At 42.1% G+C, this 19168-nt stretch overlaps 1 protein-coding gene across 1 annotated transcript in view; it reads left to right on the forward strand.

Moving 5' to 3' along the window:
* Positions 1–500: 500 nt before the first annotated feature.
* The window catches only part of LOC126095453 (lipase 3-like), a 124657-nt gene continuing 105989 nt past the window's right edge, over positions 501–19168 (forward strand). Inside the window, exons 1-2 of the mRNA XM_049910246.1 lie at positions 501–695; positions 4032–4236. Of these exons, the coding sequence (XP_049766203.1) occupies positions 501–695; positions 4032–4236 (400 nt within the window). The remainder of the gene's footprint in view (positions 696–4031; positions 4237–19168) is intronic.

Consider the following 19168-nt stretch of genomic DNA (forward strand, 5'->3'; position numbering starts at 1 on the left):
ACGGTAAATGATAGCATTATCTGCAAAGAATCAATGCCTCCCTAGCCATTTATACAGGTTAGGAATAGAAGAATGCCTTGCGCTCATTTTGGTATCACTCAACTTTTGTTTGTCCACTACGCTTTGAGTTCGTAAAACCTGTGCTGCAGCTGTCTTTGTTTCCGCGGCAATTTTCTAATACGGCTACTGACCCACAGTAAATCCCTTCAGTTTCTCACAACTTTGCTCGGTTGTAACTGTCATAACTGTCCGAGGCAGAGCACCAGTATGCAGGGTAAACATTAAAGTGCGCATCAGTACCTTTGCTTCTTCATAAATACATGAAAAGGCAGTTGTGACTTTGCCGCAAATCCACCTGCCTAACGATGAGAACGATGAGAGACGTGAACGTCTGTCTGTCTGTCGCGCGTTATCTGCTCTTTGCTGCGTTGTGTGTAACGTTACGTGGAACTTACAGGTTTTCACCAGCGAAGTTCTCACATGGTCTATGTTTTGCAGAAATGCGTGGTGCATCCTGGCTGTTTGTCGTCCTTTCGGCCGTCCTCTGCGGCAGCGCTGAAGAGGCGTCCACGGTGGGCGACGAGAAGAACGTCACCGTCGTCCAGGACACAGCCGTCAGCGATGACGAAGTCACAGTAGTCGAGCGAGATCTGACAGGCGGAGGCCCCGACGATGCGGACGTGCACCTCGACGCGGTAAGTCGTGTTAGTTTGATGTTACTGCGTATGTTGGCGCCGGCTGCGATGGGACATCCCTTGACGGGACAGCAAATAAAAAGGTATTGCAACGTCTGCGTGTTCGGTTCCATGAGAACATAGACACCCCACAGGCATAGCGAGTAGCTATAATTTTAGCGGGAAACCTATCACGTTCAGCAGACAATAAATATCACTGAATACACACTTCAGTATGCTCTATGTAACGCCTCTGCTGTCATGACGATGTGGCGACGTTTAAGGTGAATCATCTGGCCAAGAATCCAGACACACACACACACACACACACACGCACACACACAATTATAATTTTTGAATGAGACAGTGTTTACCTAGAAATAAAATAGTTCCAGCCCCTCAATTCCGATTAGTTCCGTTAGTCAAATGATGAAACTGGAAATTCCCTCCCAAATACTCCCAACTCGGAGCCCCTCTGCCCCACTCGCAGCCTGCTGGGGAGTTTAGCTGAAAAGAATGAACTTTGCTCTACACTGCCGCAGAAGCTGCAACACCCTTAGGAACTGTGTTTATTGGCCCCAGGGTACAAAATGTTGTATTGTTAGTCATTAGTTTCTCACTGTCATCGTCGATAAGATGGCGCTCAGAAGACCTGTCTGTGCGCTCTCTACTTTGAATCCGCAGGTAATAACTGGGCTGAATTTCGAGGTGAACAACATTCATTCTAGGGCACAACCATGCCCCACCAACGAATACATACTACTGTTGAACAGCTTCAGCCATGTGAATGGGGTCTCATTGTGGGCACCTGCGGGAAGCTGGGTGGATTATCGACAGATTGTTCTACATGTTGGACACAACGATCAGTGGTGTGTCAGTGTTTTCAACGTTGGTCTATGGAACATTTCCTCACCCGCAGACCAGCTTCTAATCGTCCGCGTAGTACAGACGTACTTCAAGATGAACACATTTTGTGAAGTGCGGTGGCCGAATGAACATAATCCAAAGACAAATCTGGGCACATATTTGACCTGTTATGTCATAAGGGACCATTGGCAAGCATCTGCTTGCAACAGGATTAAGATAACGTGCGTCTCTGGTCAGGCCACCACTGGCACCATGACACCATCAAAAATTGCTATTCTGGTGTCGCGAAAGAGTTAACTGGAGAGAAGAATGCCGCTCTTTTGTCTTCAGTGGCGAGACAGGTTCTGTCTGTACGCGAGTGATAAAAATACAAGTATATGGCGTAGAGATGGTCAGCTGCCTGCTCGAGAGTGCATTCGCCCACGATATACAGTCTCTGTCCCAGGCTTCATGGTGGTGGTGGCGGGGGATGAGAGAATTGGATACAACTTGCGATCACACTTGTTATTTTGGGAGGGTAAAGCAACCAGTGCCCGCTACATTACACAGGCTGCTACCTAGGTGCTACTGCCATTTCTTCGACAGAAAGACGAGGCGCTTTTTCAGTAAAACAATGCACGTTCACATAAGGTTGCTGCGACGCGACGTCTTCTCCGTGGATGTAGAACTATTTCACTGTCCATTTAACTGGATTATGTTACACAGAAACCAATAAGGGTACAAAAGGAAACAAATATCATCATTCAGTATTATCTATCTCGTCATTTTACTCATTCCACTAGGAGCTCTAACTCAGCCAATTACTTCTGACTAATATTTTCATTTCAACATAGACTGTGTTGGTGTTCAGTTTCTTACTTTAAACGATTCTTAACGCTGTTGAATTGTTCTCTATTTTTCCTACTCTGCCCATTATGACTTCTCATGCTAAATTGCAAATTTTAGTGGTACGAATTAATACTCAGAAAAACATGAAATCATATTGTTTTTATGTATTAACTCATAAAATGTTAAATATTGTATGAAATAATAAATTATGACATGTACATCGAGGAAGATGCTCCATTTGTCACTGGGAGCCACCTTCCAGCTGGGAAAGGCTTTATTTACTCAGTGATTACAGTTCATATAGTTTGATAGGTTGGTTGGTTGATTTGCGGTAAGGGACCAAACTGCGAGGTCATCGGTCCCAATGGAATAGGGAAGGATGGGGAAGGAAGTCAGCCGTGTCCTTTGACAGGAAACATCCCAGCATTTGCCTGAAGCGATTTAAGGAAATCACGGAAAATCTAAATCAGAATGCGGAGTCCAGTGTGCTAACAACTACGCCACCTCCCTCGGTATAGTTTGAAACTGTGTAACTGTAGGGAATCACTTTCCGTCAAGTTTTCTTTCTTTTTTCCTCTTCGGCTCCTCGATCATGAAAATTTTATTTCTATTGTGTTAATATCTATGAAGTGTAACATTCTCTTAAGACAATCATATTTTGTTGAATCAACCATACTAACATGATTCGAAAAAATATGGCAGTAGGACAGTCCAGATTAACTTGGGAAAAGATTTAAGCTGTATCTTGCTCGATTACTATTTTTTATGTATATTAATAATGTGTGCGTTAAATAACAAGTGTTTCTGTAAGGCTGGTAATTCTGATTTCTGCTGTTCACACTGATGACCAACATGCAAAGTACTCTGGAATGCAAAGTTCAAGGGCGAAAGTAACTTTCTTATAAAATGCGTGTTTGACCATCAGCTGTTTTTATTTTAAGCCCAAATATCGACTGGTTTCAGTCATGGACCATCTATACGGATTACGGTTAAAACAGTTCAAGCCACAGCATCACATATGACATTACTTAAATAATGGCCATGCCTCATGTGTAGAGTATGTCATGAATTCCAGTAAACGACACAGAACTTTCAGAAGCAAACATACTAATAACAAGCGTAACCAGAGCAGTCCAGTTGCTTCTAGAAGTCCTGTCTCGTATACTGGAATTCATGACATACTCTACACATGAGGCGTGGCCATTATTTAAGTAATGTCAGATGTGATGTTGTGGCTTAAACTGTTTTAACCGTTTCCAGAATGAGATTTTCACTCTGCAGCGAAGTGTGCGCTGATATGAAACTTCCTGGCAGATTAAAACTGTGTGCCCGACCAAGACTTGAACTCGGGACCTTTGCCTTTCGCGGGCACTCGGTCGGGCACACAGTTTTAATCTGTTTTAATCTGCCAGGAAGTTTCATATCAGCCACACTCCGCTGCAGAGTGAAAAGCGAGTTATGTTACTAGGCAGTGAGACATCATGCAAAAGTTACTTTTTCCTTAAGTGCTGCACACCAGTGTAATTGAAGAAGAGAGTTTCTGTGAGACAAACTTTTTTAAATCATTGTACACGGGTAATCCTTAGGAATTAAGAACCAAGTCATCATTCTCATTGTATGTTATGAAGTGCACACTAAATCCCTGTTTTAATGTTCTTGCAGCCTGGCCTTCTTACGAAGTATGGGTATCCGGTCGAAACACATGAAGTGACGACTGAAGATGGCTACGTACTGACAATGTTCAGGATTCCCTATGGCAAAAAGTCGCCTTTGACGGAAGGAGAACGCAGACCAGCAGTCCTTCTCCAGCACGGTCTCATGAACAGCGCCGACGACTGGTTAATCATTGGTCCAGACAGGGCTCTCGGTAAGATGATGCTGTGTCCACAGCCAGTGAAGTTCGGAATCCCCGTTCTTGTTCTATACCAAACTGTGCATGATACTCTACGTATTTCAGCTATTTCAGTGTGCACTGTCACACGGCCATACGTTAGTTTTAAGCTCGCTTGTCCATACTAAGAACAGCTATTTATCGTATGGAAAATGTCAGTAGATTCAAGAAGATCGTCATTTCAATTCTTGATATATCCTAATCCTTATACGTACAGGTGCTGAGTTAGTATGCTAGATCGGTCGCAAACTATTGAAGCATTCGTGTCGTCCGCGGTTCTCAGCTGTATTTTATAATAATGCGCATCTAGCAGCTAAAATTCGCAACCATAAACGTCAGCTAACGTTAAGAGCTTCCTAAGAGTGTAGTTCTTCTGCTCCGTAACACACAAAAAATAATTACTCAGACAGTAATATTTAAACATGTGCTTAATTGTAATTGGGTTGGTCAATACCGCCATGAGCTAACTAAAGTTGGCCGCTTACCTCAAGGGCAGAAGGATAAGTAGTGCAGCCACCGCAGGGTTAGATGGTGTGAGAGAGGGACCGTTTTATTGCTTGTCTGCCGAAACTGAGAACTGTGCAACTCTTACCGATCAGCTGATACTGTACAAATTTTAATACGAAATTAACATGGATTCGTGAATGCGCGTTAAAGACTAATCTTTGAATCTTCAAATCCAGTACTTGTTTGTAGAAAGGGATATCCCAACCGGAAGAAGCTGCCTGTCTCACTGGAGATAGTGAGTTGTTTTTAAGACGAAAAACCCGCCTTTGAATTATACTAAAGAAGATATGGTTTCATTGGAAAAAGCTTGAAAATTAACAAGTTCCGTGTCTGTTTTTCATGGAGTTGAAAGAGCAGCAGTTGGTTCCTGCAGTTTCCTGGAAAAAGTGTTCTGCCTGAAAGGGAGGATATCGTTGCCTGGAGATGCTGTTTTTTGAAGTAACTATCTAAATCCAAACCTCACGAAGTCGTTTGGAAAATGCTGATCATACCACGCCGACTGCGAGGACTGATGGCACTGCTCCAGAAAGAGTGAAAGCTCCAGCTGGAAAAGGCAGTCGAGGCATCCTTTTACGTACTGGAACAATAGGTGAGTTTGTTCCAAATGCTTTGTTGTTGTTTACATAAAAGAACTCGGGGGAGTTCCAAGGGGAAACGACGCGAAGGGAATTTAAAGAATGGTTCGTACACTCTCTGCTTCAAAACGTACAAAACAACTCAATTATAACATTCAATCGTGCACCATATCACTCCGTTCGGTTACACAAAGTTTGCACATGCAGCAGCAGGAAGAGTGACATAGTGGGGTGGATAGACAAGAATGGCATAAGTTCGTTTGACAGGGAAATGAAAAAAAGCAAAAATGGTGGAAGTCGTGAAAGGGCATGAATAATGTAATATCACTTATGAGATTGATAAAATTGCACAATAAAACGGCCGTAGTGTGGGGCGCCTTCCTCCATATCATTGCCATTTTAGAGCAATGGAAATCACGTGGGCTCAGGTAAAATCATACACTGCGGACAGAAATAAAAGTTTTAAATTAAAAGACGACGAAATTTAAGTGCATTACATGAAAGCACGATGTCTGTTCTTTTGGACATATCCGAGAGAAAAGACAGCTGATTCTCCTCGATGGGATGGATCCACCACATTCATTGTGGGTGCACAATTACGTCCGACCTCCTGCGGGAATCTCTAAGTAGCGAGCTTAGAAGAATGGACAGGGACTGCAGATAGGTGGCGCTAGATGAGAATGTGGGTCAGTCGAGAGGCGTGTCAAGTAGCCCGCGGAACTGCGACGAACATAATGTCCGGGTGGCGCAGTGACTAACACAACAGGAGACCTCGGTTCGGTCCGCACAATGTCCTGATGCAGCTGATATCAATAATCCCTTCCTTTACCTTTCCTTTCTCCCCCTCTTCCTTCAATTTGAATAAAAATTGGACAGTATTACTCCCACAAAACGGAACAATATTGTTACATACATCTTGTTACACACATATTGTTACATCTTAGATTCGGGGATGGCAGCAGTAGCAGCAGGAGCGAAGACAGTGATCGCCACATAATAGATGTGGCTAATGAATACACTCTCACTTAAGACGGTGGTTCACTATCTTCTTCCATGAGATGGAGGTATGAGATACATCTCCGCATTAAAATATGTACTGTGATACTGAAACGTCGTTATCTTTACTCTCTCACGACATATATTCCCAAACCTTAAATTCGTTTGGATTACGAAGAGACACGTTTCAAGTTTCCAATGTTATTAGCGGTTGTTCACGCTTTAGTGGCACAACATTGGAACGGCTCTACAATTGTCTTGTGGGACGATTCGTGTCGTGTGACAGTGTAGTAGTGTGTATTACGAAGTCATGATGCTCGATATTTTTGCCCTCGATACTGACGAACGTATATCTGTCTCTCTCTCTCTCTCAACTGTCAGTACACAACTGATTCGCAAGTAGACTAGTAAATTTTCCTTTGCCGAAATCATAGGCATAACAATAGTCTGCATTTTAAAACTTTTTGTCAGACGATTTCTTGAATATAGGTGTTCTTGAATCAGTTATTTGTGCTGGTTCTAGAAATAACTCCCGTTTTTGTCTATCACGTTAGGTATTTACACAAAATAAGACGTAATTTTTTGACGATTTTTACTTCTGAGCCCACAAATCTATTCAAACACCGTTTCACATAAGGCGAGTTTTCCATTAAAACACATTTAAAAAATAAAATACATTTAAGAAATACTTTACAGACGCCGCTCCTAATGTATTTCGTGACTACCTTGTGTAAAAACAAGAAGTCAGCAGTGCACCATTAATTTTTAAACTTTCTCTTCTTTGACTTTCTTGCGGACCCTTGTATATGATGACTCTCCCTCTTCAGCATCGAACAATATTTGACCACTATAGTTGCTTTCAAGGTCCCCTGGTACCTCCTCTCCACCTCCTTAATATTTTGGTGAAAACGTTTACCCTGGGCTTCACGGTAATGTCCCAACTTTTCCGGAAAGTTGTCGATACTTGAGTGTAGAAAGTGGACTTCCAGTTTCATATTACACCCGATATTCTCGAAGTTCTGCAACATTTCTTGAGCAAATGCGTTGCAATTAGGACATTTGTTATTTCCAGAAAGTACTCAGCAACTGATCGGAAGGCGGTCCATGCGTCTTTCTCTTTCCTCTTCATTGTCTTATCAAAATCTTTATGCTTTGTCAGTTTATTTATCTGAGGACCAACAAAAATTGTCTCATGTGACGAAGGGAAAATTCTTGGAAAGTTACTTGAAGCAGTCAGTGTCTTAGAGCCTTTACGAACTGCTTCATCCAGCCCAATTTTGTGTGTAGTGGTAGAAGCAAATTTTCTTTTTTATTGTGTTTCTACAAGCAGTCCGCCAGGATATTATTAGTTCCAGACACAAAATTTCTGTGTTCTGGCCAAACTCTCACTCTTCAACGTGTTTTCGTTGTCCAGCTGTCACATTCCCGTATAAAGCAAGGGGTTTTTGTGGGTCCAGCTTGTTGTCCTAATATTATTCCGATAATTCTGAAGTCTACGTCTACGTGATTACTCTGCTGTTCACAATAAAGTGCCTGGCAGAGGGTTCAATGAACCACCTTCAAGCTGTCTCTCTACCGTTCCACTCTCGAGCGGCGCGCGGCAAAAAAGAGCACTTAAATTTTTCTGTGCGAGCCCAGATTTCTCTTATTTTATCGTGATGATCATTTATCCCTAAGTAGGTGGGTGACAACAGAATGTTTTCACAATCGGAGGAGAAAACTGGTGATTGAAATTTCATGATAAGATCCCGTCGCAAGGAAAAACGCTGTTGTTTTAATGATGGCCACTCCAATTCACGTATCATGTCTGTGGCACTATCTCCCCTATTTCGCGGTGGTACAAAATGAGCCGCCATTCTTTGAAATTTTTCGATGTCATCCATCAGTTCCATCTGATGCGGATCCCACACCGCACAGCAATGCTCCAGAATAGGGCGGACAGCGTGATGTAAGCAGTCTCTTCAGTAGACCTGTTGCACCTTTTAATTGTTCTGCCAATGAATCGCAGTCTTTGGTTTGCTCTACCGACAACAGTATCTAGGTGGTCGTTCCAGTTTTGGTTATTTGTAATTGTAACCCTTAAGTATTTAGTTGAATTTATAGCCTTCAGATTTGTGTGACTTATCGCGTAATCGAAAATCAGCGGATTACTTTTAGTACTTATGTGAATAACTTCACACTTTTCTTTATTCAGAGTCAGCTGCCACTTTTCGCACCATACAAATATCTTATCCAAATCATTTTGCAATCCGTTTTGGTCATCTGATGACTTTACAAGACGGTAAATGACAGCATCATCTGCAAACAATCTCACAGGGGTACTCAGATTGTCTCCTACGTCCTTGGGGAACGCCGGCTATTACTTCTGTTTTACTCGATGACTTTCCGTCTATTACTACGAAATTTGACTTTTCTGACAGTAAATCACGAATCCAGTCGCACAACTGAGGCGATATCCATAGGCATGCAGTTTGGTTAGAAGACGCTTGTGAGGAACAGTGTCGAAAGCCTTCTGGAAATCTAAAAATATGGAATCAATTTGACATCCCCTGTCGATAGCACTCATTACTTCATGAGTATAATGAGCTAGTTGTGTTTCACAAGAACGATGTTTTCTGAATCCGTGCTATGTGCCAATAAATCGATTTCTTAGAGGTAATTCATAATGTTCGAACACAGTATATGTTCCAAAACCGTACTGCAAATTGACGTTAGTGATATGGGCCTGTTATTCAGCGGATTGTTCCTATTTCCCTTTTTGAGTATTGGTGTGACTTCAGCAACTTTCCAGTCTTTAGGTACGGAACTTTCTGCGAGCGAAAGGTTGTATATAATTCCTAAATATGGAGCTATTTTATCAGCATACTCTGAAAGAAACCTGACTGGTATACAATCTGGACCGGAGGCCTTGGCTTTATTAACTGATTTAAGCTGCTTTGCTACACCGAGGATATCTACTTCTATGTTTCTCATCTTGGCATTTGTTCTTTATTGGAATTCAGGAATATTTACTTCGTCTTCTTTGGTGAAGAAGTTTCGGAAAACCGTGTTTAATAACTCTGCTTTTTATGTATGACCAGAATCTCATTGGATTTTCTGCCAGATTTCGAGACAGAGTTTCGTTGTGGAAATTATTAAAAGCATCTCGCATTGAAGTACGCGCTATATTTCGAACTTCTGGTAAACTTTGCCAATGTTGGGGATTTTGCGATCTTTAAAATCTGGCATACTTTTTGCTTCTGCAACAGCGATCAGACCCGTTTTGTGTACCATGGGGGATTAGTACCACCACTTATTAATTTATGTGGTGTACATCTCTCAACTGCCGTCGATACTATCTTTTTGAAATCATTCCACATCTTTTCTACATTTGCGTAATCAGATCTGAAGGAGTCGAGATTGTCTCTTAAAAAGGCGTTAAGAGCATTTTATCAGATTTTTAAATAAATGTACTTTTCTTTTCTTTTTGATGGTTGTAGGTGTTTACCACAGATTAGCCATTGGTGTTCCTCATAATGGACACTTGTTAAGAGTATCTTAATGTTCTCATACGCCTCTCTCAGTTGAAATGAATGGGCCACAGGAATGGACCCACACACGTTCCCATTATGCAGTAACAATCCTTCAGGCTCTTCGCTGATGAGTCTAGAAGAAGTTCCCACTGAGCAGGATCATGTTCAGTGCCATAGAAGTGCATTAACTGATACACATTGCTGCAGTAAACTAAGGAGTCGTCCTGTGAGAATAGAGCAATTAGTTCTTTCTCTCTATGTCCGTACCATGAGTAATGGGTTTCTGGTTCTAGAAGATTCTTAGTTTTTAACAGGGAGCCAAGTATTTCCGCAGATGCATTAGGCAAATTGAAAACTCGTACGAGATCATTAACTTCGCTCTGACAGAATAATTGTGGGGTAAAGTCATATTCAGATTCGTAGACCTCACTATCGTCTTCGGTAATTGCATCGGCTTCATTTTCATCATCGTCTTCTGCCATTTTCTCTAAAACAGCTGGAGGAAGAAAAGCAATCAGATCTTCTCCACGTGCAACTGGCCTAACTGCTGAATCAAAGTTTGCCTACATAGCACCCCTGAACGATAACTAAGCAGATTACCATTTGTAGGGCGTTTTTTGCGCTACCTCCACGCCATTTGAATTGCAAAAGGCATGCTTGGTTCCTTTCCACAATCCTCAACACAACAGCGGCGAACTGTCTTAGGCGCCCATCACCTGTCCTGGTCACCAACTTTCATTTTAAAAGAAGCATGGTAAGCTTTTTTTCACAAAGTCTGTTTTAACCATTCTCTGATAAGGCACTGTATAATTTCCACAAATGCAGCAGAAAACATTTGGGTCGTCCGCACACTTGTGTGTTACATTGCAGTAACAGCAGAACAACAGGCGAACTGTTTTATTAATTCCTTTCTTAAAGATACAGAATATTCGAAATAAAACACTGGTAATGTAAGCTTGTGAGATAAACACAATAACAACTAGTATCAACAGGTGTAGCAGCCGTAAGGTATACAGTGCCGTATTGACAAAATTTCCGTCGAACAATATGCATAACCTACTGGCACAGCAATATACTTTGAAGCAGATTACGGCAACGCTGTATGTGATGGAAAAAACTTAAAACAGATTTGGAATCAGCATAAAAGGTTAAGGTAGAATCAATATTAGTTTTCAGTAATCTGATACCATGCAGGCTAGTGTAATGTATCACATATTATGTGAAATTTGAATTTTTTACTGCCTGATTGCTCAATCGAGCAATTATTTGAACTTTAAGTGGCCATAGAAAATAAAGTACTATTGATAAATAAATTGTATCTTCATGATGGTCTTTTCATTAGCTGAAAAACTGTACAGTAAAAGTTTCCAGAAGACATTACATTTCTATAAATAGGTTGTAACCTTCATCGAAAGTCAATTACAAGTTAGTTGACCTTCATTCGAAATAAAATGCTTTATATGTTTACAACGAATCTAACATTCTGAAATTTTTAATTGTTTCTTCTAGTTGTTTTTTTTGGAAAGGAAAGAACAAAATTTGAAAGTAAACAACGTTCCAGTCAATATTACTTTCTATTTATTATTTGTGCTAGACATTTCAAAACAGAATGATTTTTGTGGGCTTCTGTCGTACAGAACAGTTTTTCCCTGGACTTTACTAGTTGCAATTTTTGATTTAGCTCTTAATCTAAGTCCAACATATATTGATGCAATATTTTAACGACTTTTCTTTCGTTCATATCTTCTAGGTCGAATGCAGAATGTATTGAATGTGGTTTAAAAATATTGTTTTCATAAACAGAAAAATGGTGAGACATTGAATTAACGAACTGAGCATAAACCTTCCCCAGATTTTCCACAGTAGCAAAACTACGAAAATTCTTCTCAAATAAATTATAATGTTATAAACAGTTTCAGAAGCAAATTTAAGTTCTCAATAGAAACTTTCTAAGTAAAAGCAAAAGCATCAGACAGGCTTTTTACAATGTGCATAGTCACGTACATGGACATTCTCAAAAATTAACAACCTGGAACACTCACAACACTTAATAAATGGATGAGCATTTGTTAACAACAGATACTGCTATGTATTACGAAATATTGTTGATGTAAGTGCTAATATTTATATCATTCAGGGTACAGCAATAATTTAAACATTGTCTTACTGAGGCATCTTTTAAATCAAAATTTTCACTCTGAACATGGTGGTACAAAGTGTGGAAGGGAAAAAAGATGATTTGCATTCTGAAGAAGATCCTCTTAGTCGTACTGAATCCTAGTCAAGGTTTGTATATTAAAATTATGCAATCGGTTGGCTGTATACTTCATATATTGAAAATTTATTTATGGTTGTGCCGCCAGCAAAGTTTAAAATTGTGGAATAAAGATGTAATGTCAGAGCAAACTGTCTTATGATGTCAGAGTACCTTCTGACTTGTTTGTCTCATACAGAGTTTTTCAACTGGTTAACAATGAAATGTAATGGAAAACTACTAAAATTAAATTTCAAATGATTGTTGTTGAAGTGTCCTTTTTTCTTAAATTGAACCATCATCTGGGTCACCACTGAAATCTTTTTGTTTCTTCGGCTTACAGCCATTTGTAAACTTCTTATCTTCTTCCTCAAATTTATTTTTGTTGGTAAACGGAGAGTTGTCTCCGTTCCTTTGTTTTCACTAAGTGCTTCAGGAGACCTTACCAACTGTATGTCTGCCTAGTTCACATACTGCAAGGAAGGTGATCACTGAAATTTTGCACTCACCATAGTTCACAATTGTAATTGCTTCTCTAGCATACTAACAAACAACACTTTAATGACAAATGTTGTTTTAGCTGTTATCTCGTTGATACAGTTATACCTTAAATGCTTGTAATGTATTTAACTTACCTGAGTGCCAACAGATTCTTTTCGGACCAATTATCTCCTTGCAACCATCGTTTTCTGCATATATTTAGGAAAGTCAAAGACAGACGGGACTGCATCGTCTGTTAACAATCTTAGTAATGCTCTTGGTCTCGCTTGGTACCAATTGCACTGTAGGAAGTAGCGAACCAGTCATCTCTGCGAATTGCTTGTACCTATAATTTTAGAATTTCCGGCCGAGAAAAGGGAAATCTGCGTAAACAAGAAACAGCTATACAATTGAATACGAGAGGCACCACCAACAGTAGTGTAATTTATACACTAAATACAAAGTGAGAAACACTTGTTCTGAATAAAAATATAAATTACCTATGAAACTGAGCTCCACGTCCTTTCTTTTAGAGTTGTCTATAACCATAAGCTACACATTACTTCACCGTTATACGTTTATAAAAGTAATACGAGTAAATCGTTCACAACTTATTTTCAAACGAGGGAAAGCATGAAACAACATGATATATAAGAGCGGAGTTGCCAATCTAACAATAATTGACCGTCACGATTTTCATAGATACAAAGCACTACAGTTGTCTTTCATGTTTATATTTAAGACCACTGGTTGACCGAAACGGCGTAACAACAAACATCCGTGTAGTAGCGTTCGCAACATAGTCGCGGGCTGTCAAGGGCGTTATTTCGGCAGCTTGACTGTAATAGTAAGGTCGATAAATATTCTGCCCGAAATGCTGCCCCACAATGTCAAAAAAAGTTTGGCGATCACTTGTTTAGGTGAATGCGATGAACGCAAGTGCGGCCTTAAGGCTATGATGCCGTTTTTATGAGCAAGTGCGTTAACAGGAAAGAGAGAGAATGTGAGATCTTATAACAGAACGTAACCTGTTTTAAATCATCAATTCTGTGGATGGTTCGATGCCATCTGTGCTCATTTTCTGTTCTGTTCTTATCTTTTATCTCTACGTAATGCTCCTACTGCATTTCCCCTTCCAGTGCCCAGTTACATATTCCTGGCTGCTACCAAATGCTCACTGTTTCATTCTGTCCTGCTAAGTCACACACCCATACGATGCTGTATTACTAGACTTGCTTTTGCATTTCTTAACAACATTTGATATCAATAATGCTCTTTCATTAAGGAAATGTTTATATGCACCAGCCAATCTTTCTCTATCTTCCTTGCTTCGGTCATCATGTGCTCTCGTACTTTCTAGGCGGAGGAGTTCCTTTACTTCTCCTACACCTTCTGTTTTAACAGTTTCGAACAGAAGCCAGGCGTTCTACTACTCAGCAGCGCCTTCTTCTTAATTTATCCGTAGCTCTACTTCTGCTATGCACAAGTAAACAATGTTTGTGATAAACTACGATCCTGCTTACGTTGACCTTAGCATATATTCTCCTTTCTTAATATTCCACTTTAGTTAGTCCCTGTTGGCATTTGTATATGTCGTATACTATTAATCTTTTTCCATATTTTAGCTCCACATTTGTCAGGATTACGAATATCACATTTCCTACGACATTCTTACTGGTTTTAAAAATGATTGAAATGTTTTCTCGACTATTCTTCGGCTTCCTCCCCATTACTAATCGTAGGGAATTGCAGCACATTTACCTTTTCGTCTTTTGTAACTGAACAGGTCGTCGTCCAGTATGTCATTACTTTCTACCTACTTATCTGTCTATTAAATGCACATTAAATAAATAGCACAGAGCTAGCCTCCTATCTTAATGTCGTCATTTGCCGGACAGATCAGGGCGATATAACGTCACACAATGCGACGCTAGGGAGAAACGACATTTGGAACAGAGCTGCAAGTCTACCGATCAGCGACTGTACCTCACCAGCTGTGCTACCCCTGTGCAAAAAGTTTTGGGGATGATAATTTCTTTCACCACCTGGAACTGGTCCAGCTTCTAGAGCGAGGGCAGTAGCACAGTGGTAGAAGCACAAGACTCCTAATCTGGAGGAACGTGGTTCATAGCCTTGTGCAGCCATCATGATTTATACGAGTATTTTCCATGATTCCTCAAAAACCACTCTTGCGGTTGCGGGAATGATTCACTGAAAGTAGTCCACATCTAATTTCCTGTTCTATACTTTCCCAGCTGAGCTACTGCTCAAACTTTAATTATTTCACTACCATTAAGCTCTAAACTTTTTCTCCAGATCTACATCTACACCTACATACATACTCCTCGAGCCACCATACTGTACATGGTGGAGATTACCCTGTATCATTATTAGTCATTTCCTTTCCTGTTCCACATGCAAGTGGAACAAGGGAAAACGACTGTCTATGCATCAGTACGAACCATAATTTCTCTTGGCTTGGAGGAATTTACGATAAACATATGTTGGTGACAGTAGAATTGTTCGGAAATCAGCCGAAACACTGGTTCATTAAATTTTCTCAATAGTGTTTCACGAAAAGAACGTCTTTCCTCCGGGGATTCCAATTGGAGTTCATGGTTTATTTCGGTAATACTCGATTGTTGATGGAATTTATTGGTAACGTAAGCTGATCTGCCAAAACATCATGATCGCTGCCCACCGCGACATTAGTTGCTGCCCGGTGGCGTTGCGGTCACGTGACACGGTAACAGAAGGATGTAAGCGGAGCCTCCACGGACGCGTGATCACATTAGCAAAGATATGGTCTGCAAATGGGGAAACCCACTGAGATAAGCGACTTTCACAAAGAGCAGATTATTATTACGCAGAGCCTCTGAGAGACGATCCCGAAAACAGCGAAGGTGGTCGAATGTTCACGTGCTACTGTCGCAAACATCTACGGAAAGAGGTAGAAGTGCAGTGAAACTACCAATAGGCGCTCAGCGGGTGTACGTCCACGACTCTTCAAAGACGTGAGGTTCGGAAACTTGTCTGTTGTGTAAAGTAGAATAGATGGTGATCTGTGGCATCTGTGCCGTAAGAACACAATGCTGGCGCACGCACAAGTGTTTCGGAACACACTGCTCGTAGAACATTGTTCAACACGGAGCTCTGCAGCAGACCAATCTTACGTGTTCGCATGTTGATTCAATGAGATCGTCAATTACGATTGCAGTGGGCACGGGACCATTGGGATTCAACCGTCTATCAATGGAAAAGTGTCGGTTCTTCGGTTGAATCACATTTTTGCTACTCAAGGTCGCTGGTCGACTGCGCAAACGCCGTCATCGAGGTGAACTGCGGTTCGAAACGTGCAGCGCCCCACGGACGCGGGCTAGTGGGAGCAGTATTATGCTATGGGAGGCAGTCTCCTGCTCTGGCATGGGGGCGAATACACGCTGACAGCTGCGAACCAATTGCATCCCTTCATGTTTGATGTCTTCCCCGACGGTATATTTGCCCGTGTCTCGGAGCCAGGATCTTGCAACAGCGGTTTGAGGAGCATTATAGTGAACGCAAGTTGATATCTCGGCGACCAGTTTCGCGTGATGTAAATCATTTGGAACCCATCCGGGTCGCTATTGGGTGCCATCACTGCGAACGCATATCAGCAGCTCGTTATTTACGTGAATTACATGACCTGTGCGTAGACGTCTAATGCCAAAAACCTACCAACAAACTGCTGGATCCCTGATAGGCGGAATCGGTGAGGTATTTCGTTCTAAAGACGGACAAACAAGCTATTAAGCAGGTGGTATCAGTGTTTTGGCCTAGACTTCTGAATTGTTCCGATGTCTTCCTTTGATCCGACCTAGTGGGGATCCCAAACAGTCGAGAAATACTCAAGAATGTGTCCTGCTAATGTTCTATAAGAGGTCTCTTTTCTAGATGAACTACTCTTTCCTAGAATTATACCGATAAAAAGAAGTTCCTACTACCGACCTTACGCGAGCGTTCCATTTCACATCGCTTTGCAGCGTTACACATAGATATTTAATCGACAAGACCGCGTCAAGCAACACACAACTCATACTGTATTTGCACATGAAGGACTGTTTTTCCCACTCATCTGCATTAACTTACACTACCCTACATTTAGAGCAAGCTGCCAGTCACCTCACCAAGTAGAAACTGTGTAAATCGTCCTGTATATTTCTACAGTCACTCAGTGCCGACACTTTTCCATACACTACAGGATTATCATCTAGTGCCAGTGCACCAGTATGTGTGAGCGACTTCGTCTACAGAAGTGACTTTTTTTGAATTCGTATAATATTTGCGATGAGGCGTACTTACTTCAGTGTTGATGTTTACACATACACACACACACACACACACACACACACACACACACACACACACACGCACACCCGAAATTAGCGCTACAGGAACAGTTCACAATCCGAAAACAAAAGTTATTTTTCATCTTTTCTGATTAAGCTGATAAGACAAAAGAAGACTTTCGGGAAACGGATATGAATTGTAAATGTAGCGGGAGTCCTTACTGTTGCAAAATACGAAGCAATTTAGGAAATTTGACAATGAAGAACGAAAAGTTAGATATGAAATTCCTGTCGATACCAGTGTTATTAAGCACAGGACACTGCATCAGTCATAATGGACTACAGGAAGACATCGCTGGTGTCTTTTCTGAGCAGAGATCCTGGAATTTCTATGTTTGATTTAGCCACCAAAGGTAAACCAAACTTCGTATGGCTGGATAGGAATTTGCAGCCAATTCCGTTGGAGTGCTTACTAGTCTATAACATCAGGGTACGCTACAGGGGAAGGAATATATATATATATATATATATATATATATATATATATATATATATATATATATATACACTCCTGGAAATGGAAAAAAGAACACATTGACACCGGTGTGTCAGACCCACCATACTTGCTCCGGACACTGCGAGAGGGCTGTACAAGCAATGATCACACGCACGGCACAGCGGACACACCAGGAACCGCGGTGTTGGCCGTCGAATGGCGCTAGCTGCGCAGCATTTGTGCACCGCCGCCGTCAGTGTCAGCCAGTTTGCCGTGGCATACGGAGCTCCATCGCAGTCTTTAACACTGGTAGCATGCCGCGACAGCGTGGACGTGAACCGTATGTGCAGTTGACGGACTTTGAGCGAGGGCGTATAGTGGGCATGCGGGAGGCCGGGTGGACGTACCGCCGAATTGCTCAACACGTGGGGCGTGAGGTCTCCACAGTATATCGATGTTGTCGCCAGTGGTCGGCGGAAGGTGCACGTGCCCGTCGACCTGGGACCGGACCGCAGCGGCGCACGGATGCACGCCAAGACCGTAGGATCCTACGCAGTGCTGTAGGGGACCGCACCGCCACTTCCTAGCAAATTAGGAACACTGTTGCTCCTGGGGTATCGGCGAGGACCATTCGCAACCGTCTCCATGAAGCTGGGCTACGGTCCCGCACACCGTTAGGCCGTCTTCCGCTCACGCCCCAACATCGTGCAGCCCGCCTCCAGTGGTGTCGCGACAGGCGTGAATGGAGGGACGAATGGAGACGTGTCGTCTTCAGCGATGAGAGTCGCTTCTGACTTGGTGCCAATGATGGTCGTATGCGTGTTTGGCGCCGTGCAGGTGAGCGCCACAATCAGGACTGCATACGACCGAGGCACACAGGGCCAACACCCGGCATCATGGTGTGGGGAGCGATCTCCTACACTGGCCGTACACCACTGGTGATCGTCGAGGGGACACTGAATAGTGCACGGTACATCCAAACCGTCATCGAACCCATCGTTCTACCATTCCTAGACCGGCAAGGGAACTTGCTGTTCCAACAGGACAATGCACGTCCGCATGTATCCCGTGCCACCCAACGTGCTCTAGAAGGTGTAAGTCAACTACCCTGGCCAGCAAGATCTCCGGATCTGTCCCCCATTGAGCATGTTTGGGACTGGATGAAGCGTCGTCTCACGCGGTCTGCACGTCCAGCACGAACGCTGGTCCAACTGAGGCGCCAGGTGGAAATGGCATGGCAAGCCGTTCCACAGGACTACATCCAGCATCTCTACGATCGTCTCCATGGGAGAATATCAGCCTGCATTGCTGCGAAAGGTGGATATACACTGTACTAGTGCCGACATTGTGCATGGTCTGTTGCCTGTGTCTATGTGCCTGTGGTTCTGTCAGTGTGATCATGTGATGTATCTGACCCCAGGAATGTGTCAATAAAGTTTCCCCTTCCTGGGACAATGAATTCACGGTGTTCTTATTTCAATTTCCAGGAGTGTATATATATATATCTTTTCAAATCTACAGTGAACGCAGTTTTCATTAAGTTCTAATAAGTATACCACAAAGGTCTGTAACGACCTTGTCTAAAATCGTAGTAACTATTAGCACATCTTATGTTATTAGGCATAAGCACATAAACTCGGTAAGGTTCCCTAAATTGTCTGAACAACTGCTCCAGATTGGGTTTGCAATACCACAATTCCTGTAATACAAGAACAGCTGCTGATGCATTAATTTTGTTTCCATAAAATGTCCTTGCAAGAGCG

This window comes from Schistocerca cancellata, chromosome 8, assembly GCF_023864275.1.
Source record: "Schistocerca cancellata isolate TAMUIC-IGC-003103 chromosome 8, iqSchCanc2.1, whole genome shotgun sequence".
NCBI classification, from domain to species: domain Eukaryota; kingdom Metazoa; phylum Arthropoda; class Insecta; order Orthoptera; family Acrididae; genus Schistocerca; species Schistocerca cancellata.